Here is a 24,386-nt window from a genome sequence, read left to right as displayed (position 1 = left end):
TGACCGCGCTAATGGGTTTCATGTTGGTTGTTCGTGTGATCTCATTATTTAATGCAGCTATCACGTTTGGTAATCTTGCAACCCATTCACGAGATCTTTTATCCTGAATAAATTCCCTCGCGTATTGATATCCAAATAACCGCTCAGCAAGTGTTCGATTAAATCGCTCAACAATTGCCTGATCACGGTGAATTGCAGTATGACCTCGTCGTATTTTGGTATTATGTTGTTTCATCAGCGATGATACTGGACCAAGAAATTCCTTACCAGGATCAACCTGTAGTAGCTGCGGCCATCGCAGACCACCTCGTGGTCCGAGTCCTCGTTGATAAATTCGTTCAAACGCATCGGCTACTTCAGATGATGTTTTCGCTGATAGCGGCTCTGCTTCTTTATATCTACTTGCAACATCAACTACGGTTAGCGCGTACTTGTACGTTTTTCCACGTACAGTATCATGCGGTAAAAACAGAATATCAGCTTGATGAACTTCATTAGGAACACTGACATCGAAATACGAGTACTGAATTTGTTTAGGACGTGGTAGATAAATTTGCCATATTGCTTGTTTAGATAACCACGTTTTAGCAGTAGAATGTTTAACCGATGCTGCATCAGCGAGTTTACCAATTGCTGCTTTGCCTCTCCAGTATCCTCTCGGTGAATAATAAATTGATTCCATTATTAATTACCAGCCCCAATCGCTAATTTACCTTTCATCGAGGATCTTACTAACCAATTAGCTAATGATTCTCTAATATTTTTATTTTTTATAGAATTTAATGAATGAATTAATTTTACATCTGCAATATGCCTATCTTGTAGATTTTTACTTTTATAAGCTACATCATGAGCATGACAAGCTCGATCAATAGCATTTATTGGTTCCTCGCCTGGTTTTGGTTGATCTTGATTATCGAGCCTGATATCGAGTCTGGTACCAGGACCGCAATAATTATATCCTGGTAGATGTTTTTCTCCGCTGTATTTAGCCCATGGAGCACCTGGAAACTTTGACATCAAATTAGCAATATCACCACCGCGCTTATTAGGTAAAAACGAAAATTTCTTTCTACAGCATACAGAACATTTTCCACCGTACGCTATTTTTTTATTTTTTGTTGTAACTGTAGCTAAATCAATAGTTGGAGTTTTAACTCTACAGCGTAAACAATATAAATTCATGTTATAATATATATGGATATAATTGATTTCTCAGCAACTCGGCAGCGAGAGCCAGTTAAGCATCATCCTGCGCTACCGAACTCCATCAGAATGATTATCATAGGACCATCTGGATCGGGTAAGACGCAATTATTACTTAATCTGATAATGAGATGGTTGAAATGGGATAAGTTGTATTTAGTAGCACCATCCGTTGATGATCAACGATGTTATGATGTACTTAAAGATTTCAATGAAAACGCGCGATTACTGGATGAGGATAATGATGTTATAGAGTTTATAACCGATATTGATGAAGCACCATCCGTAGATTCCATAGATGGATTTATCAATAATTTAGTTGTATACGACGATGTGATGCTAGATAAACAATCAAATCCAGCCAGAATATTTTCCCGAGGTAGACACAAAAATACAGACGTGATCTATGTTACTCAACGATATACACAAATACCAAAAGTGATCAGAGACAACTGCAACATTTTAGTTGTGTTTAATGGCGTAGACACACACACATTGCGAAATATTCATCAAACTTGGTGTGGTGGTGACATGGATATAATTAAATTCAGAAATTTCTTCTCACGAGCGCAAGCTACCCCACATGGATTTATAACAATAAATTTACATGATCCAAGAACAAGATATCGTGTGGGTATTGATAAAATATTTGGGTAACAGGGGTGATGATAAAATTAAATTTAATTAAACAGATATCATTAATATAATGAACAACTGTGCGTGGCTGCGTCAAGGAACAACAGATAAATGCAACAAAAGGTGCCGTGGAGAATATTGCAAGAAACATAATTATCTTATAAAGAAAAACCCTCATGCTGGTCCACGAAGATGTGTTGGATGTAACAACGGCGTTAGAGGATTATATCAGATTTGCAAAAATTGCGGTGGAGATCGATACAGAAGTTTGATGAACTATTACAGAAAAAGAAAGAACATAAATCCAAAAATAGAAAAACCACCATCAGAACTTGAATATTACTTGAAACATAGAACAAATTCCGAAGATTCAGATGAAGATGAAACAGATGAAGATTCCCATGATTCAGATGATGATTCCCAATATTGATAGCAGCAGAGAGGGGCGTCTACGGTTCTGTTTGGGACAAACAATAATCGTAGACGTGGTAATTGACCTCTATGAGTGGTCACTATTTTTTTTGGTAAAACACAAGGGTGACCATTCCCCTAAGTGGTCTGTTCACCCTCTCTGCTGCTCCTTCGACATCTCAATGCTAAACCTAACGTATCCGTTTCCACTCATTGTGATAAGCTTTCGCAAAGTTTATTAATTTTAGTACACTGTGAGAGGAAACTGGCACATTGTGATCGTGACTAACGTAATCAGCTTTCATGGTGTAATGCAGGATAAATATATATTTTAGAAGAGGTGGGGTTATAAATAAAGCTCCAGTTTGCTACAAGCACTATTGGGGACGTATCCGCAAGTGTTTCAAAAGTATGAGAAATTACTCCTGTATGTACGAACTGATTCACTTATACAAAAATATAAACATCTAAGAGATAGTCACTAAGAATAAACAACTGATGGATCTGTGAAAGAACAAACGTCTTGCATCATATTTACATCGCGTAGGATTAACATTATAAAAGCTCACTACTTTAAAGGCCCTTTTGACTAATGCAGTATACTCAACCGTTTTAAGAGTTTTCCTTTGCGATATATAAAATGTTTGTAAAATACTTTCATTTCTATTCTATACAAAAGGTAATGTTCTATTTACTTCTATAATTCTCACAATAGAGTCAGTCAACCCATTCTATTTGATTTGTTTCTATGGTTGATACATTCTCAAAATAGAAATTGTCAGACCTTTCTATTTGTTTGTCTTCCTATATTCTCACCTTAGAATGTACATGAGTTCTTTCTATATTATCACGGTAACTGTCGGTCCATTATGGCTGTCTTCTTATTCTCTCGATATCGTCTTTGGTCATTTCTGTTTGATTTTCTTTTAATTTCTCATGGTAAGATCGCTCAGCCATTTGGATACCATTTTCTCTTTTCACTTTATATATATATATATATATATATATATATATATATATATATATATATATATATATATATATATATATATATATATATCCTTTAAGGTAGATATTTTATGCTGCCTTACAGCTACTTCAGGTCTATATTCTAATTGCAATTTGCAGGCACAAGCTTTATACTCTTCTAAATTAGTTATGTAAAACTATCGGAAATACGCTGTATCATTAACGTTGCACAGATCTAGTATCTGCCATTTATCATGGACAAAGTTAAATATCCATCTAAGTCGTTGTAGCACAGATGTTCTACTTCTCATTTTGTCAATAACTTTTTATCTACAAATTCAAGATTGTAATGATCCGAACTTAATCCAACAGACTTAGGCATCAGTAAAGTTTATGTTACAATGGGTGAAATAAAAACGTATTCTGTAGTGGGTTTTTTATGTAATATTAATCGAAATACTAAACTGACTTTGAAATCATCATCTAAGTCGGTAAACATTAATCAGTAAATTTTGAATTTAGACAAAATGTAAGGCATTAAAACATTGTCCTAAAGTTATCAATTTGTCCCGAAGAAGAATAACTTCCAAACCTAAAACAAAGTAACATTTCTCTCTCTCTCTCTCTCTCTCTCTCTCTCTCTCTCTCTCTCTAACATCTTCTTTAATAATGTACTGCATTATATGACCACACAAATATAGTGCACCTTAGCAACGCATACAATACTGTATATCTGAGATTATGGAAGATATTTGCGACGTATCGCATCGGTATGGTTACATATAAATGTTAAACCTTATAACGAACTTCTATTAGGCACTGGTATGTCATAATTTGTATTCATTGGTTAAGGAAGATTTGAGATGGAAAATTAAACTATAATCTTGATTGCACGAAATATAGCTTGATTTTCGACAAAAAGAGTTATTGTTATAAAATTACACACAATATGACTGAACAGAAATAAGGAAATTAAAATTTGGCTAACAAACTATTACGAAAACTGGGCTAAGCATATAGTGTGGAGGAATCCTTTCAAATGGTTTTAAATAGACTAGATAATTTTAAATTTTACTGCAAAAACGGGGACCGCATTTATCAAGGAAGAAATTAAGTGCAACATATGCGAAGTCATAGATGGTAAAAGTTCTAAATCTTTTTATACCTGATATTGCGAAAAAAGTAAATTATGATCATTTTGTTGCAAAAAGAGACAAAATCTAGTACGGTGGCTACTCGATTCTCATGGCAAAGGTGCAAAGTCGATTTGAGAACCACCATATTCCATCTTAGAAGAAGGAAAAAGACGTCAGTATGGCTTCTGAGAAGAGATTAGTTCGACTTTTTAATAACAAAATTTGTGCAATATCTAATCAAATTTTTTTATATATGAAAAATGATTTTCAGGTAAAAAAAAAAATACACAAAGAGATGAGCAATAAAATGCAGTATGATTGTGTCTTCAAACGAACTATTTATATCACCAAATCTAAAAATTACACTCAAACACCAGCAAAGAGATAAAGTCAATTTGCTTACAACTCCGCATGTGTCCCTTCTTTTCTTCAACGAACAAAGTCGAACTTTCACATTAGTTTTTGAGCATGTATTTTGCCCACCAGAATAATGTATCCACGACGACAACATCTCGATAATGTTGCAGCGTTAAGTTTACTATAGCACTTTGGTATATAATAATCCTTAGGAGAGTTAATTGTAATCGAACCACTTTAAAAATAGTGCGAATATATACAGCATTGGAAAGATAAAATTTAACTATAAGATGATAAAATAAATCACAAAAGTACATACTTAGGCAACATTTTTTTCTTCCCATCCCAAAGTACATACGTGCATATATGGTTGGATAACAAGGTAAGTAGTTCTTATTGCAAAAACAGGACATTTGTCATTTCGAAATAAGGATATTTGCCTTATCACTGTTTCTTTTACATGTAATTCAATTAAGTATGTTGATGACAATATAATACACGCAAAATTATTATAATAATGCTGGTGGTGATGATTGTGACTTTCGTCGTTATGATAATGATAACGACGATGATGATGATACAGATGACCTGGATGATAGTGGTTGTTATTGGTGGCGAAGAATAAGAAGAAGAAGAAGAAGGAGAAGAACAAGACGATGAACAAGACAAAGAAGAGACTAAAAAGAAAATGTGACGCTGTTGATAATGATGGTGGAGGTGGTGGCAGTGTTGGGAATGGTGAAAAATAATAGTTTAAATAATCTAACCTATTCCGATGTATAAGCTTGGCGGGTGTATTGCGAAGCTAGACGCCATAGATGACGAAGACTCCGTAATATCTGAAACAAACAGAAATCCAGAAACTTTTATTTGTTTCATCAAAAATTAATTGTATTATTTAAACAAATGTATCAGTGAAACTGTAAATGTAACCAGTTTGGACATATTGTAGCGTTTAGTCATTAAGTGTATTTGATTTATATTTATTATTTATTTTAAGAATGTGCAAAATGTTAAAAGGTTATTTGAGAAAGAAGTGTTAAATCACCTTCAGTAATTAGCATGAAAATGATAGTAATTTCTATTGACGTTGATCAATGTAAATTATACTGACTTGTGAGACGAAGAAACGTACAACACTAATTACTACCGAGCACCTGTGGAGTCGCTGACAATATATAGTCTAGAATGAAGGATGGATGACAATGTAGTGGGAAAATGAGGTAAATGTGACTTAGGTTCCAATGGTTAAATTAACCATTAAGAAATGCATTGAATTTTGTCCAAGTCTGTAAAATAACTTGAGAGTTGATGTCAAAGACTTCATGGGCCGCGTGTTCCTCACCCTACCACCTCGAATGCATCTCTATCACAAAAACAAAACAAACAATGATATAACCTAAAATCAGCTGAGTCAGTTGAATATTGATATATTATTGACACTCATAGTCAGTTAAATATTAATACATTATTAACACTCATAGTCAGTTAAATATTAATACATTATTAACACTCATAGTCAGTTAAATATTAATACATTATTAACACTCATAGTCAATTAAATATTGATACATTATTAACACTCATAGTCAGTTAAATATTAATACATTATTAACACTCATAGTCAGTTAAATATTGATACATTATTAACACTCATAGTCAGTTAAATATTAATACATTATTAACACTCATAGTCAGTTAAATATTAATACATTATTAACACTCATAGTCAGTTAAATATTGATACATTATTAACACTCATAGGTGTAAATAAATGCTGCTCAGTTATGTTGTAACCGTTCATAGGTCGATAACTGTCAGACAAATGTTAAAAGTCCTTTTAGTAATAAAAACGCTGCGGATATGACGTTGTTTGTATATTGCTATGCGCACATGTTAACTCCCCAAAATAATTTAAACAATAGATGTATTGAATAGAAATATGTCATCTTTCGAAGACATAACTCAAAACTAACATTCACATCAGTCCTTGAATGTCTGAGTAAGGTTTCTTTCTCCTAAATGAGCTACACGTTGGTGTGCTGAATGGGTTCAAAATCTCATTAAATTATCAAACTTCCGATTATGAATACAATTGACTTGACATGGCTAAAGAATCTCTACTTGTCAAAATAAACTGATAGCATAATGGTTCAAGACCGATGTTGACAACTGGGCAGTTGCTAAATAGGGCTGAGTAGCCTATAATATACATGAATTATCAGTGGTTGTTAGGTGTATTAGGTTGAGGGCCCTTTGTAATGTAATACAAAATTACATATTGGTCAGTCTTGTGATGATTGAATAGTAGGCAAATTACTCCGACTTTGACGTAATTTAAGATTAACATATTGTCAGTTAGGTGCCAAGATACACCTGTCAATCACTGTCTCAGCCAGGTTCCATGTCTAACGATCCAGATGCGTACCGTAAGGAAACAAATTGTGTGGACACCTCCAGATATCTATCAGAAAATAGCAGATATATGAAATGAGTCCCTTGGTTCTAAATTTAGTTGGTTTTTATATCTGTTTGTCCCACTTCTCGGCTAACCTGCATTGTGATCATTATTAAAGAAACATTAATCGAAATTGTGAGTCAAAAGAAAGAAAAAGAAAATAGTTTTGACTTGGGTTCCTTTTCTTTTTGATGGAGATGTACTTATTTAGATTCCCGTTTCCAAGTTTACATCCGTTCCTTCCTAGATAGCAAATTTCGTTTCGAAACATGTATTACAAATTATGATTTGTTTCCCTGTAAATTTGAACAGTGTGAATTGATCTTTGCTCTGGATCGATATATTTTGTCATAAAGGTCTTGGATACAGTCTTTTAATAAGTGTCTGTATGATATGCATGCTTTTTACTCGCATTTGCTAGTATTTCTATTTCCCTATTTTTCTTGTCATGTTTTATATATAGTTTTATTATGCCCATATAATGAATCTCTAATCCGAGCTTACTGACCTAGCATGGGGTCATAATATCTTAGCCTATCATCGTCATCGCATCTTGCTTAAAGGGGCCATCGGTCCCGGGTGGCCAAGTGATCTAAAGCAATGGCATCTACATATCACTGAAATCTTTCCTCGGTGGTTCGAGACTCGGTTCGAACACGTGGGTATATGAGAAAGCTTGCCATTACATAGTTCTTTCTGGGTTCGTCATCAGCGAAATATAATGGTCCCCATGTATAGCCTATGATATTCTGAAAAACGGCATCAAATCCCACAATCTCTCTCTCTCTCTCTCTCTCTCAGTTTCCTGTTCTTATTGTTCTCCTCTATGCTTTCTTTTATGATTCTAATCTGTTACGTTTTCATCCAAATGTATTCTACGAATATGTTCCAGATCGTACGAATTCGGGATATTTTTCCTATGCCAGCAATATGTGAATTGGATGTGAATGGATTAAACAATCCTTAGGGTGATGGTCGGTGGTATATACAGATATATGCCATGTTTTTCGAAGAAAGTTCTTTAGTAGGAACAATGTGGGCAGTTTCATTGCTTTTTCTTTATCAACAGTGATAATTCTTACCCCTATCAGTACTGTAGGGTTTTCCTTTAAGGTAGATATTTTATGCTGCCTTACAGCTACTTCAGGTCTATATTCTAATTTCAATTTGGGTTCCGCTGTATGTTCCCATTATCAAAGCCCCTGTCACTTTTCCTTGCTTTACTCGCGACCTTGGTATTTGAGTATACAATATAATCAAGGATATGAGATAAATGTCGCACGAAATAGCGCTCTAAAATCATTAGCAGGAAATAAGCTTGAAAATCTAGGGACGACACGTGGACATGACACGACTTCTAAATTTCAGTCACATCACCATAAAATTTTAATATTTTTCAAAGATAAATTATTGAAATGTACTTTCTAATTAGGCATTCTGAATTTGTGAAAAAAAATGAGCTTATACGGAAATAAATAGGAGTCACAATTCAACTTATTTGGATATAATTATTGTTCAATCCACACAGTTCAAGAGGTTTTAGTTTTCATTTTCCTGCTATGAAGAAAAATATGAAGCAATTCATCATGTTTAAAACTCTGTATTCTGATTTGGGGGTCGTCTTTGATATCGATGAAGTTTTGGTAAATACAATGGTATAAGTACTAGTTAGGCCGCCGTTAGAAGTAGATGGCTCCTGTGAGTTAGTCAACGTCAGGTTTATCGAAGTATCTGGCTCTGTTGTCATGGAATTAGTAAACGTTGAAGGTGGTGAAGTCGTAGAAGCGGTCGATGTTGTCGCTGGTTTGGTGGAAATGGTACTGGTTGAAGTGGAAGGTGATGAGGTCGTTGAGGTCGTCGATGTTGTGGCTAGTGTCGTTGATGACGATTTAAATGTCGCTAATGTATGGGATGTCACAGGAGCTGTGGAAGTATTGGTTTTTATCAGCAATGAAGTTGACAATATCGTAGAAGTCGTAGAAATGGTCCATGATGTCATTGTTATAGTTGACGAACTTGTTGCGGTTGGTTGAACTGTTAAAATATTGAAACACGATATGCCACATATTTTGAAAGTTTTTATAGTTAGATGGTATTTTTAATATCAGACGAAGCAAACTATATTACTTTCAAAACCGTTATAATCTTTCTTCAGTTAATAAATCAAATTACTCATTTTGAACTTTTGAGCGTGATTTAGAATTTGAGACAATGTCAATTATGAATTAGAAACAAACATCGCAACATGATAGATAGCCATAAATCTGGCGGTGATCTATATAAAACTATTCAGCACATATTTTATAATTTCAAATTAAGGCAATATTATCTTTAGAACAAAAGTGAAACAGATCAGCAACATTTTACGCTCAATATATATTTAATAACGAAAGCGAAATTTACAAACGAAACTATGTAAACAGGTAAAACAAATCAACAAAATAAAAGAGATTAATTGATTAATTAAAGTCAATGTATATATTTAAATATTTTTATGATATATTCCTCAAATAATGGAAATACCCAATCACAATCACGTCACAGTAAATATGGAATTTCTGCATCCAGTAATTCTCCACTCCTTTGAATATCCAACAACTAGAATTCTCAATAATGAGAGTGACAAATTTTAGGTGGAAACATTGTAAATATTATTATAGACGGAGTATGGTTTTGTCTTGCCTGAACAAAACCGAGTCAACTATGTGACATCACACAGGAATTTCCATGATGTCAGTTAATACTGTCTGTGTCGAATGTTCTATTGATTGAGAAATTCTGTTGCTCTTTTAATGTTAATTTGATAAAATGCTTTACTTTCAAATGTTGCTCATTATAAAATTGCGCGTTATTACTTTAACTGTCGTCCGGAACTATTGTTACGCGCGACAATTCAAATCTGCAGAATCGGAGTCAGTATGAAAGAAAGTATTTCTTCTTATTTGGCTCTAAACTATTTCTATTATAACAGAAACTAAGTGAGAAACGGACTCTCAAATGGGTAATAAATTAATAATACATATGTGAAGCTAGTTGAATAATGTGCAACGTTTGCTTCTCAAAACTGGACATTATTCAACGCATTTCATCGATTTAACTTCTTGCAGAACAGTGTATTTTCGAGCAGAATTGAATATGATGTCTCTCAATCCTTAATAAGAACTATATATATATATATATATATATATATATATATATATATATATATATATATATATATATATATATATATGAATCTCATATACTACTTTTAATTATGGGTTTTAACATCCATTCTTCCTCCTTCTGCTTAGAGAGAGAGAGAATGAACGAATGAATGAATGAATGAATGAATGAATGAATGAATGAATGAATGAATGATCCGAAGATCATGTTTACCTTTTTCCCATTGGTAAACGGCCACCCAGAAGATTTCGTTTGCAATAAAGTTCACACTGCAGTTGTTTACATCATCGGCAGGCCATAGTAACTGAGTGTAGCGTGACCTGCAAGCCTCTAGCGCTTCATACCAAGTCTTTTGGTTGTTTATATCAGTATGTCTGTAACAATCCTGTAGGCTGTTGGTAATTTCTAAAAAGCCAACCAGTCACATTATATCTCTCGCTTAATGTGTATCAAGAAAGCTTTAAATTTTTCATGGTTCTGAATATAGATGTTATCGAAAAGAGAAATTGCTATTGATAACTTACATACAGATGCTCTTTTTCATGGTATTCATAACATGAATGCGAATGTCTTTTTTTCAGGAAAGGAAATAAGTTTATATTTGCATTACCGTGAATGACACTGCAGAAATGCGTTATATTGGTCATCCATGACTCAAAATGAGATTCCTATGCCTATATCATGCTGCGAGAATGGGCTTTTATAGTTCAGCCTGGAAATTAAAAGATAAACTTGCCTACGATAACCATGACTTAAAATATATAAACTTGCCTACGATAACCATGACTTAAAATATATAAACGTGCCTACGATAACCATGACTTAAAAAATATAAACTTGCCTACGATAACCAAGACTGATGTGCACATATCCAGAAGACCAACAAACACTAGCCCTAAAAGCAAACTAAATACTCATGCTATTATTGATTGTTGCAGATACAAAATATGAACTAAGTACCTCACTTCAAAACTAATATCTACGATGTTGGTCAACAGAAACGTCGCCACTTAACTTTGATAAAATCATGAAGTTTGCTATATCGCGGCCACCAATCACTCCCATGGGTAGTGTATATGCCGATAATAAGTGAGAATTACCTACAGGGTCCAGTAACACATTTAGATTTGTAAAATAATTTATTTGTAAGAAAGAAATATCGACTGGGATTGGACAGTACCGTCTGCACATTGTAACTCATTTCATGCAACTCTAAAGATCCATCTCATTTTCATAGCCCTTGACAACGCACGAGTGAACGTGTCTGCGCATATGCTTGCTTGCCTTTCAGAAACCTTTGACGTGGCTTTAGAGAACGCAAATATGTAAGTAGACATAAAGACAAAAACATATCGACCTTGTGCATATCTACCTGAATAGCAGAAAAATGGATGTTTCACTGTACATTCGTCTGGTACAAGGTGGCCAAACATTCCGTTATATGTATGCTTGTAAGTCAAACATCCTGAACCCTTTATTGATCCCCACTCGGCGTTCATATCAAAACGTTCTGTGAAATATAGAAAAGATCAATAGATACTAGTTTGAAATGTATCAGAGACATGTATTATATTATTTTTATTAGAAATAAGTATAAATAGCGAATCAGCTGCAAACAGAAACTAAGTAAATTATGTTTTCAACGAAATAGTTACTGCTATGTGTTATAAAGGAAGAAGAACAATATACACTGATGCATCAAATGTGAAATAAATCGACTATAGATGTAACCATTTGTTGCCCAAAGCTGACACTTCGAAAACACAGAATAAATGAAACAACTATCACTGAGAAATCATTTCAAAAACTATCCGTATTTGCCAAAATAATACATTCTTACTACATGGAATTAATATCTTCCTACCACCAATAAATGTAGATGCTTTTAGAAATCCATAGAGAATCAATAATATATAGCTCAGTGCAGAGAAAACCAAATATCATCGTTTTCAGTTTCGATATAGATTAACAAATTACAGTGGTAGTACGTACGTAAGTTCAGTATGTATGATGTATTTCAGATCGAGAATTGTGTAGTTGAAGTCTTGATTTCGGAAATATAGTAGCTTTTTCTAGTGTGAGACAATATATAATCTCTTCTTAAAACATGCTCTGAATATCCTCTCTCTTTATGTCTTTAAGATTGAAACTTAGCTCTGTAAGTTAGGAAGGTTCTCCTTGGCCAAAAATTTAATGTATTGGTTCCAAATATTGTGGAGTCGTGCCTCTTAATTTCTTATTTGTGCTATTATATCAATAATTTTACTTTGATTAAATGTTATCCCATTTTCTGATTTCATTTTGAGTGAAATACTTAAATATTTTCGTACTGAGGATTCTGCTTATAACTTTTCGACGTCGGTACTCGGTTTGCCTGAGCAAGCTGAAAAGTACGCAATCCCTTCCTTTCCCAATAAATCCTTACCTTTTCTGTTGTAAAGTATGTCTCCGTAATCAAAGTGTATCTTTTCATGCTTTCAATCTTTAAATATTACTCACGAAATATCTCATGTCATTTCCATGTTTCGATTACACCTTCTCAGCCAAGCAGAATCCTGAGGAAACATCTTTCTTTGTCATAATGTGTTTAAAGCCATCATTATTTCACTTGCTTATGCTTGAATTTCAATACTATCTACCATACACCGGTAATCGACGTAATCAGTATATAATGTCTTCTCCAGGGAAATGTTTCTCCGCTTACACGTATAATGCGTAAGTATATTCCCCAGTTAATAATTGCTTTAATTCACTGGATTTTCTGTTATGTTTAATTTGTTCCCACAGCAGATCGATCTTTGTGTACGTTGCTGTACATTTCGATTCGTAGAAAAGATTTCCTAAATGTTGTTTTCATCAGCTGTTTAATAAAACATTCACATAATACTTGACACTTGACAAATTATCTTTTGATTTTTGTCAACAACATGATCAGTCTATAATTTTCAGCATTTTGTCAATCATTTGAAAGACATGAATGATTTGAGAATTATGCCAAATTGTGCCGTTATCATTGTTTATTCAATAACAGCTGATTGATGTGCTGAAATATTATGTGCTGCTCAGGAACAAACATTGTTTTCGCTAAATTATGCCTCTTTTCTGTTGTTGTTGTTGTTGTAAAGTTTAACGCATTTTTCAGCACACGATAGGCTATACATGGCGGCCAGTATTAATGATGGAGGAAGAACCCGGGAAAACCCCGGAAAGAACCACGACCCACGAGGAGCGACTGGCAAGCTTTCTGACATACCCATATTGGCTAAATCCGAGACTCGAACCCACGCAGACAGAGGTGAGATTGCAGTGATCCGTAACAGATAGCGCTTTAGACCACTCGACCACTCGCGCCCCCTCTATTTCTGTCGAATCTCATTGTTATATACATAAAGCGCTGTCCTAAACATTAGGAACGTCCAACTCACAATAGGACAGTGGATTCTTGCTTGGAGCAGGTTCACTAGTGTCCTATGTAAAAATATCCCTTGGTTAGTACCTCTCTTCCCCACCACATGGAAGCTGTCCTTAAACTTGAGGAAAGACCCACTGACTGGAGGTACTATGATAAAAAAACTTTAGACAATTTGCTGCAAAGGGGTAAGCTAAATGGAATACCACGCATCTAGAACTCTACACAAAGGCTGTGCATGAGTTGGGTCATAAGAACTACACAAAAAACAATCCCCCACAAATTACAAACATAAAGTATGCGAAGGGAGTTTGGTTTTGTTACCAAAAAAGCGGTCGCTGTTCATCGAGATTTTCATGCAATTTTCAGCACAAGTGCTTCAATTGTTTGGGTGACACTCATTCATTCGCTGTCCCAAGCCAATTTCTTTGCCGTTTAAGGTACTTCCATAGTACAGCCAGCACCCGCAACGACATAACAACCTGCTTTTATGTTTCCAACGATCCGAGCAACCACGAACCACTAACCCGAACAACAAGAACCTGTCGACAAATAGTGCTGATCCTTTGCCTACCGCGGTCAGAATTGACCGTCTGCAATATTGGCTCCACGATTTCGATCCTGTCACAAAGGAATACCTGCTTTCAGGTTTCAAAAGTGTTTCAATGTGGGGTTTTAAGGGGACATAGCAAACACAAGTATGTAATAATCTGAAATCAGTTCAACTATTGCCCAAATTACTGACAAAAAGATACACAAAGAATTGTCAGCGGGTTGCTTTGCAGGGCCTGTTCGTACAAAACCATTTCCCAAATTTACATATTTCGTCCCTACGTCTAGTTGAAAAGAAAATTCCTGGGTCTTTCAGACTAATTCATCACCTTTCTTCCCCACCGGCTCGTTTCCCAATTGACAAATTTGCGCTGGATAAGCTTACAGTTTCTATGATACATACCATCTCAGACCAGTTCAGGCGTACCACGTATTCGGCCATGTTATAATTGGCTCTCCATGCCTTTCGCAGAACAAGAGAGATTACAGTGCAAACAACTGCACATCAGAATGATAAATTGATACAATTATTTCAAATCACTTTTTCCCATAAGCGTCTTGCAATCACTTTTCGACACTTCAAACATGGCTCGGGACAACCATAAATATTGCATGTTGCTGCCCAACAAAATCCTGCGACATGTCCGATAACTCATTTACAAGCATACCTAAACTCAGGTGTAATATTCCAGGACCGCTTTTTATGAACCAAAATTGGCAACCAGTTTCCAGAGTAGAATTTAGTACAGAACGTAGAAGAGCGCTGTACTTTTGTGGCTTTTTCCCCAACCATTTCAAGTCCCATAGTTTCAGAATTAGGGCCGCCACTGAGGCGGCCAGACAAGGTTTCAGTGACAACCAAATAAGAAAATTAGGCCGCTGGAGATCAGATGCATTTAAGAAATAGGTAAGGTTAGGCAAAATAGTCTCAGTGTTGTAACACTTCAATCACTTTTTCTAATATCGCCATTCTGCCGTTTGTGCTATTTTCTCTTTCAGGTCTCGTGGGTTGCACAGACATAGACCTCTGGGCATCGACCGTGCTTTGCTGGGATATCATTCACTCGACTCGGACTAATCTGTGTCTACCTGCCGTTTCGATGGCCAGGAGCGTATGAGAGTACTCCAACAGCTCCGGAAGACCAACAGGCACTCAGGAAGTACGTGCATCCGTTTTAAAGTTAGTTTCTTCCCGATAATCCATACATGCTGGATATGTCCTAACTACCGGGGAGTATGAGGGTGCTCTACTGCCCCGGCAATACATAATTCATAGGTTTAATTTTGATCAACATTGATATTTTCTTTTCTTTGATGCTTGACATTTTTGTCCTTTGCCACACTCACCATTTTGTGGCTGCAAGAAATGCAACAAGCTCTATTTGCTGTATTTTTGTTTATGACAGTTGCAGCCTCAGATAATTTCTGTATTATACGCTATATCTCATTGTTCAATTTCTTAGCACGTTTGATCTATAGAATTTGACCAAATAGTAATGTTATGCTGTAAATACATATCAAATATTTGGTTCACTAATATCATTTATGTTCAATACAAAGTCACGAAAGTGGCCAGCATCAAACGCAATGTTTGTCTTTGTTTTAATTATGTACCCATTTACTTTAACTTTGTAATACCTGCACAACTGACCTAGGGAATTCTGTCTTTTCACTTTCTATCTTCCTCTCGACTCTATCGGTGTCGGAAAGAGTAGGCTGGTGAATGCACCTTTAATTTTACAATCTCATCAAACAAGTTAATATTACAGAACCCTGTGTTTTCATTCACTTTCTTTCTGACAAAAAACTGCACCCCTTTTCTACAAGTGTAATATATATATATATATATATATATATATATATATATATATATATATATATATATATATATATATATATATATATATATATATATATACTGAAAATTTTCATCTTCACAATGCAGGACTACTTATTATGTTTGAAATCGACAAATCAAACATGTTCTGTTCCATTTTATTTTTGTAACATAAGCGGCAATAACCGCACTCATTCAAACCAATGTACAAATAGCGAATATCACTTGGTAGCGAGATGGTTGGTTTTGTGTTAAGCGCATTAATTATATATATCCCCATCCTGAAACTGTTCAATCGCTGATTTACTTGACAAAATGCCGTGATGTTCTTAGAATTAGAGTGTGGATGGAAACTTAAATAACATTTACAAGAGGCGGATAGATGAACATGCATGCAAACAAATAATAAACCTAATGGCCGCAAGAAACTGATAATTCTTAGTTTGTTTAGAAAATTCTTTACTTCATCAACGATAATGAGAAGATAATAAGTAAAACAATTAATTAACAAAAAATATTACATTGAGATCCGTTTAATGTTTGATGAAGGAAGCGTCCGTTTTATGTTGACAAAACCAAAGGAAGAATGGTTATCCGTATTGTAATGGTCCACTGTTTCAATTTCCTTTTATATAGCCATTTGGTCCTCAGTTGAAGAGACCTCGTTAAATATACGCGCTAATTTGCATTTATCTTTTCATCAACTCCAAATACTGGTCTCTCAACGCATCTAATGTATTATGTTTATGATTTGGTCAGAAGAGACTATTTTTGCATGGGTGTCCAAACACTATGTTAACTCGTATTATAGTTCTCAAATCCGATACTTACCTCTGTATACGGAAACAAGGTCACTGCTAGTTCCTCCACATTTGAGGCGTGCATCTCCAATGCAAATCTGAGAACAGGAATACTCTAATTTCCTGGCCAGGTTGTCGTTGACACAGATACAAGTCAAATGCTACATATTGTTTGAGAAAAAACAGAGTTGTGTTGATATACTAACAAAATTTAAAATTAAATTTTTGTACCTGGGGTGTCAAAGTGATGGCGGAGATTGTTTGGCAGATTGATATGTTGTGAATAATGTATGGAGGTTTCTATTTTATACCTTTATTAAAATTTGATTTACATATATTTATGTCGTTATAGTTAGAACGTTTCCCGAAAATAATTGTCCTCCTTCACTACTTTAGATAGTTAACGTGTAATTAAGGAAGAAGCTTTCTCATAAACAGACAGCACCATGTGATGTACTTTACAGGTGTATGCCACATGTCAAACAATCTGGAAGGAGTTATTGATTGATTCGTTGATGAATGGAACTGGCACTTAAGCACAACGGCTATACAGTGGAAGAAGATAATGACTGCAAAGAGGTGGACATTGTCAATAACAATGAATGAGACTGCATATATTCATTGTTTAACAAAATAATTAGGAGCTTTACCTGAAGAGCTACTGTCTTGGTCCCACACCATTCTAAGCAACCTCCTGGCTCATTGGCAGGAAGGCTTGTTTGATTTTGTATGGCAGCGGTCCCAAGGGAATGGCACCCTGTAAATTACTGTAGCTGAGCGCACAAGTGTCTTTACCCTTTGTCACTTCTAAGATTGGGCATCATATATAATATTTATGTATGCTTTCTCAAAAATTTGTACAGTTGTGTCCTGGAAACCCAGATTGTTTTATGAAATTTCATTAAAACATGTTATTCTTTGATAAATATCAACTTCTCCTGTATAATGTAAAATGTTTTTATCAATATCATCAGTCATCGAATAGTTTGATGAAAATGGTTTAGGTAATGCTCTTATTATATATTGCATTATGGGATATTGAAATATATCAATTAGAGAAAATGGATATAGCCACAGTGGCTATTTTGTTTTTGGAACAACTTGGCTTCTACCATTTAAAAAATATACTAGCCTTTACTTATGTATGCAGTTCAAATCCGTATTTCCATATTGACGCCTATTTAACTGTTTTTCTTTTTCATAATAGAATGCAATAGAAAAACAATAGTTTAAAGCTGACAAAGATGCAAGAAAATTAAAATAAATATAAATGAAATCAGATATACGCAACATTGGAACAATGGAGAAATCTGGCATTCATGAGTGTTGATTGGAAACTGAAATTGAGTAAAGCAGATTCTGTAACTGAACTACACCGTAAGCTTGTCAAGGCCAAAATGTTACGTTTGAATGCAGAAATATACAAAATAAAGAACCAAATTCATACATGTAGACTTTTATCTGATCCGCACATGAAATGTGTAAGCAAAATTAAAATGTTCTTCTATTTTGTGTTTTGAAAACAGTCATTAAGTTGACAAAATACGTCATTTAAAGCATTATATATATATATATATATACAGAACAATTTTTAACACGTCGCTCTCCTTAATTTATTTTAAAAGTTTTGAACTTCTTTGTATCGATTATGTAATACAGCCAATTAGCGAATTGACACAGAATTGTGAAACGAATCTGTGCAAATCGACGGCTTTTACCTTACGTTTATGTAATATAAATATGACCTACGATCAATGCGTAGATATAAGGAAATATTTCACTCGTAAAGTGGAATCATTTAGTATCGCCAAATCACCCCTTGCGACATATAATGCTCCCAGATTCAATCGTGAAATATTTCCCTATATTGACTCATAAAACGTTGATATCCCCAAGTATTCGTTACTCGTTTTACCTTGAAAAGCTGTATGTTCAGTATTCAATTTATACATTTTAGAATAACATTTAATAGACTTAAGACTGACTCTCACATTTATATCAATGTAAGGGGTCATCTCCCTAGAAAAGGATATATCTTTATAATTTCTATTGACATGACATTAAACATAGCGTTTAAGTGTTTTGTCCTAATGATACAGACATAAGAAAAAATACATTATTCATTTATTCTGGTGATTGTGTCAATGATGGAGGTTTTGCTTGGTCTAGTCCAGTTCAGAGGCATTAAATTCTAAAACGTTCCTGAGTAAGTAATAGCTTACACAATTCATATCTGTTTGTAACGTAGGAAGTTTCTGTATATGCTCAAGATAAACAAAAATAAAAGAAAATATTTATTTGATTTATTGGATTTTGATATTTACCATTGATTTCAATCCATTTTCCGCTGGATAATCCTAGGTCTGAAATAATAATAATAATAATAATAATAATAATAATAGAAGAAGAAGAACTTAACTATGATTATCATCAATACTAACATTAACACACTATTCATTTTTTTTATATGATTGTTATTATTATTACTATGTATTATAATTGCGTTACTGAGAAGCATGTTAATTTTGATAATTACAATCACTGTGAATGATTCTCGCTAAGGACAGAACAATAGTAATTTTCTTCCTCGCAGTACTACCATCAATCTAATCAACCTTTTGCCTTCAACTTTGTCCCATGTAACCGCTTCCTACCTTATGAGAGAGAGAAAGAGAGAAACATAAAAGAAGTTCAAGAATTTGAGCACTGTTTTGAAACGATCGATATGTATATATATATATATATATATATATATATATATATATATATATATATATATATATATATATATATATATATATATATATAGATAGATATAGATATACAAAGAATAATGATAAATCAAAGATACATGTTGATGAAATAGGTAATACTGGATGCTACGTTCAGTACCCTCGTCCACATGAGGATCAATGTTCTGGCTCAACAACAGTCATAGAGGTCAACACTCAAAAGGGATTCCCACATTTGTGATTCAGCTAATTATTTGTGTAGTGAAAAATGTATCCAACTTTTAAAAGTGAAGAAATTCAGTCCATTGATCTACAACAGCATCTATAACGACCATAGGTTCATACAAATCATCGTTAGCATCATATACGATAGCTTTCAGTTTATTACTAGTTCCGTTGTGATATGTAATTTTATAAGCCACTTATGCAGAGAACGATGCTGACTTGAAAACCTTAGCTATACGTTTTGTTTCCTGGGTTTAATTATCCAAAAACAGGTTTGTTTTAATCACGTCTTATCTACAGTCCTGAGTTTGTGGAATTTTGAAATTGTTGCATGTCAGGCTAAGTTTATTAAGAAAATGTCACGAATAGATCCTGCCTACCACACTGCAATGTTTATTGATTTTGCTAAAGATGCACGTGACACAGTGAACTGAGTCTTTTTGTGTATTCATAAAAGATGTTGAATATCTTTTTTTGTTGATGGAATCATTTGCAACGTAGTAAAGGTTTTATTTCTCTAAATTCTGTCGAATGTGACCTGGTTAAGGTACGATAAACAATTAAAGATATTTTCGGTAGAAGAATAATGCAATCCTCTAGCTATTGTCGTTTTGACAATGAATTGTTAGATTTCTTAACCTTAAAAGCCAGCTTGAAACTGGGTTTACTTGTTCATAACTGGTGAACTTGTATTTACTATTGCTCACACATTCATACATAATTCTCTCTTTTGTTCTCTCCAATCGTTTAATTGCCTCCATTTAATGCCATCACCTTCTCGTTTGTCTTGTGCGCTGCATCTCTGGTTTTTATGGTTTTTTTGGTATTTAGCTTTTCCATTTATTCTCTGTGACATTTGGAATAGTTTATAATGTCGTTCCTCTCATATGGTATGACTGTCTTGAATGGTCGTCCCAATGTAGAGCAACGAGGCCCTCTGGAGATGGAAGAAATTGAGACATTTATTTCACTTCTGACAGTATGTCTGTGAAAATCTGATCTTTGTTGATTGTATATCCGTACACTCTGACATGAGAACTGGTTCGCACATCTCAATGATGTCGTACACATCTTCTCAAATCAAATGATTTTATGAATTTTCTAAATAACTTGTTGCGAATGAATGTTGTATGGATACTTTAAAATTAAACGTGGGGAAAGGTTTGTCAAGAAAAAATGTTGATCGAGTTGCTTTGTGAGTCCGTCCGATACCTTATTTGAATAAATATGAAAGCTGGTTTAATGTCATAATGAATGTAGCAGCTTCTATGGAATTTTCGTTCTCTTTTATCACGTTCACATTCACGTGGAACAGCTTGTAGTTTTTAAGGATGTATTGGTTATTCAGTTTGTTTGGGGTGTAATTTGAACTCACTTTACATTATCCAAGTTTTACTCCTTGCCTTTCTTATGCAGTGACATGTAATATCGTGTTAGGACATTGGCCAAACTGTAGCTACTTTGTCACACTTGTTACTTGTACCATTTGCTGTTCAACTGTGATGTGTTTGGATGTAGTTTGCTCTCCCCTCTGTTTTCGGGATCGTAAACTGTTTGTGTGGACATGTTTAACTCTTTCAGTTTCTAATGCACTGATGTTACAACATTTGTTACATTCCATAACTCGAAGTTTTATTGTATGCTTTTTATACTGGCATGTATATTTTGTGATTCCATTATTTATTGTAATTGAATAATTGCTTCTACTAACTCCCTAACGTTAAGCGATTTATCATATCCTCTCCAATTCACAAGTACATTCAGATCACATGTTACTCTCACGGTCTTCAAGATCAATTCAACTTTGCATCCCTGTTAAGGTTTCTCAATATCTTTGCCGGTAGAACAACTACCTCAGTGAACACTCCCGAAATCTTTCGGTTGGGAAACAATATGATAAGACAGTATTACCTTAATATTTCCTCGGTGAACATATGCCAGTAGACCTTTCCAAATATTGTTTCGTATTTGGAATTTCTAGCTGCTCCACCAATGTTGAATTTCGGAATGGCAGAAGAAACAGTTGTCAGACTGTCGTTCTGAACATTCTTCTTGGAAGATGTATCAGAAAGTATAGTGTATCTTGTGTTCCTTTTAATTGATGCTCTCTCAACCAGGCATCTTTGGAAAAGATATATATCACTCTCAAGATTATTTTTAACGATCTTTGTATGGTGGCTACACTTCCACATACACCTGCACATGAACATCTGATTGATAACGGTCATTTACGTAAGTAAAATTGACCGTTATGATTGGAAACGGGTATTCTTTTCCTCCGTTACTTTTGTAATGTTTATGTAGATTATTTAGGAAAACTAGGCTTTCGATTCAGCATATTTGTTTTCATTACCTTCCATTTACTTTTTTCTCACAATTGTTTGATATTATTTTGCGAGCAAAATAGTCTGATCGTTGTATAAATTCCGTGAATGTTCTTTTTCAGCCATTTAAACCGTATACACAAATGCCCTGATAATAATTTAGCCTTGCAAATTGTCTTTAGGTATTATAAACTTTTACCATGGCAACGAATTACAAATGGACCTATTATTTCTAGCAATCTGAAACAATATTTTCAAACGTCAGGACGATTTATGATTGTAATTAAATTTTGCTATTTTTATGTTTGAATCAAAGTTAGCCACTTCATAGGTTTTATCACCATTTTGTTTTAAATCTAAGTTTACTTGCCATAAATTCTATTTCATTTTGTATCAAATGTCAAATACTTGCTGACCTGTATCGTAAAGTCTCTTTTCAAATTCTATAGCAGATGTTACATAATACAAATCTGCATATTTATCCATATCGTATACACTAAACATTCCTTCCTCACACTGCAATGACTTGACGCTGAGATGAAGCTACTTATCTTAATAATATGGTCATTAACTGCAATCTGTAAATCTACATCTTTTCTAAACCATTGCAAAATATATTTTCATGTTTAAAATCGGCAAATTAAAACGTTTATGATATTGAATGTTTTTTAGCCACTGCTTATTTTGACTATATCCTTTGTCCCTTCCAAAACGCCTAAACAATTACTATTGAAATTAAGACTGTTGCTTTTAAAGATAAACTTGTGAATATTTGTATTACATCTCAGAAAACAGTGGCGTTCATCACGATATCATTTTGTACCATTATTCATATTGCATATTGACTATCGACATTTTTAAAATTGATTTTATAATGCCACAATTGTTGCCTTCATTTTAATAGTAAGGTGTCAGTAGCATAGGGTATTGAAGACGTCGACGTCAGATGTAGTAGAACGTATATAAGAATACTAATTAATGAACTTTTGTGGGAGTAGAATGTAATTTGCTTCTAGAAATATTGATCACCCTGCATACTTAATGTCTTTGTATTGTAGTAGTAAATTTTAAATAGCAATTATAGTAAGTGTTTAAAATTCTTATACACATAATGGTCGTGGTGTTCGCGGTAGTGACAGTGAAAGTACTTCGAAGATCTGAGGCATTCAAGTTGTTTTATAAGCAGTTTTTCACATTTCAATAATTTTGTCATCTTAATTTTAATTTACTGCTGACTAGTGTGATGTGTATGATATCTTATTGTTTTTTGTTTTGTTTGTAACAATAAGCCCTATCAGTCACCTCTGCATTGGTCTGGATCCGATCCACTATGAATAGAACCCCACCCATAGTCTCGGAAACGATTTACTTGACACAGTTACCATCTAGCTGATAATTCTTTTAAATCTTTTAAACATTACAAATGTCAAACTGAAGGTTTTCTTCATGAACGCGAACGTTTCATATTTGGAAAATTAAAGTCGTCAACATCTTTGTTACCAACTTGATATTTTAGTAGTCGGAGCAGCTTGATGTACATTATTGGGTAAATGGTGTGTCTCGCGCATTTTGTTATGCACCTCAAAAAGCGAATAAACAAATATTGGAAATTAGAGGACATGTGAATATTTTATTACTGTCTTTCGAGTTCTCTGGAAATATTTTGAGGAGTGCTCACACAGAAATTTTGGAAAGACATTGCATACAAATTTAATTTTTATCTCCAACACCGGAGTGTCATTATGTGTATTTCTACAAGGAACTGTAAAATATAACACAGTACAGACTACAGCATACGTCATCGTTCTCCATTTTGGATTGTCCATCAGGATTCGAACTTGAAATTGCTAGGACTTTTGCAATTCAATTCGTGGATTATTCTTGGATTATTTGTGAACTTGATTCATGAAACCGTAAGTTATTCTCGTTTTATTTTTGCAGAATGTTTCCAAGTAAATAATTTATTTGTTAAATTTTTAAAAGCTTGTTTTATTCTTCACTCTTTCTTCACTACTGGTTATTAGAGCCTAAACACGTAACAATATATATATATATATATATATATATATATATATATATATATATATATATATATATATATATATAATGATGTATCTTTGATGTACCACGAGTTGATGAAATATAGACCATACATATATTTTATTTATA

The 24,386-nt window shown here is 34.0% G+C and overlaps 1 protein-coding gene across 1 annotated transcript in view; it reads right to left on the bottom strand.

The window, feature by feature from the left end:
• LOC149792422 (uncharacterized) overlaps nucleotides 1-24,386 on the bottom strand; it is a 181,429-nt gene that overhangs the window by 110,234 nt on the left and 46,809 nt on the right. Inside the window, exons 3-9 of the mRNA XM_089969571.1 lie at nucleotides 19,261-19,299; nucleotides 17,587-17,693; nucleotides 16,968-17,097; nucleotides 11,711-11,848; nucleotides 10,552-10,743; nucleotides 8,839-9,207; nucleotides 5,483-5,554 (exon numbers count right to left, since the gene is read on the bottom strand). Of these exons, the coding sequence (XP_089825697.1) occupies nucleotides 5,483-5,554; nucleotides 8,839-9,207; nucleotides 10,552-10,743; nucleotides 11,711-11,848; nucleotides 16,968-17,097; nucleotides 17,587-17,693; nucleotides 19,261-19,299 (1,047 nt within the window). The remainder of the gene's footprint in view (nucleotides 1-5,482; nucleotides 5,555-8,838; nucleotides 9,208-10,551; nucleotides 10,744-11,710; nucleotides 11,849-16,967; nucleotides 17,098-17,586; nucleotides 17,694-19,260; nucleotides 19,300-24,386) is intronic.

The sequence above is a fragment of the Sinohyriopsis cumingii genome, chromosome 9 (assembly GCF_028554795.1).
Source record: "Sinohyriopsis cumingii isolate HCF-2022 chromosome 9, ASM2855479v2, whole genome shotgun sequence".
NCBI lineage: Eukaryota > Metazoa > Mollusca > Bivalvia > Unionida > Unionidae > Sinohyriopsis > Sinohyriopsis cumingii.
The sequence above is the reverse complement of the archived record's forward strand: the minus strand, read 5'-3'. Positions and strand labels throughout refer to the sequence as shown.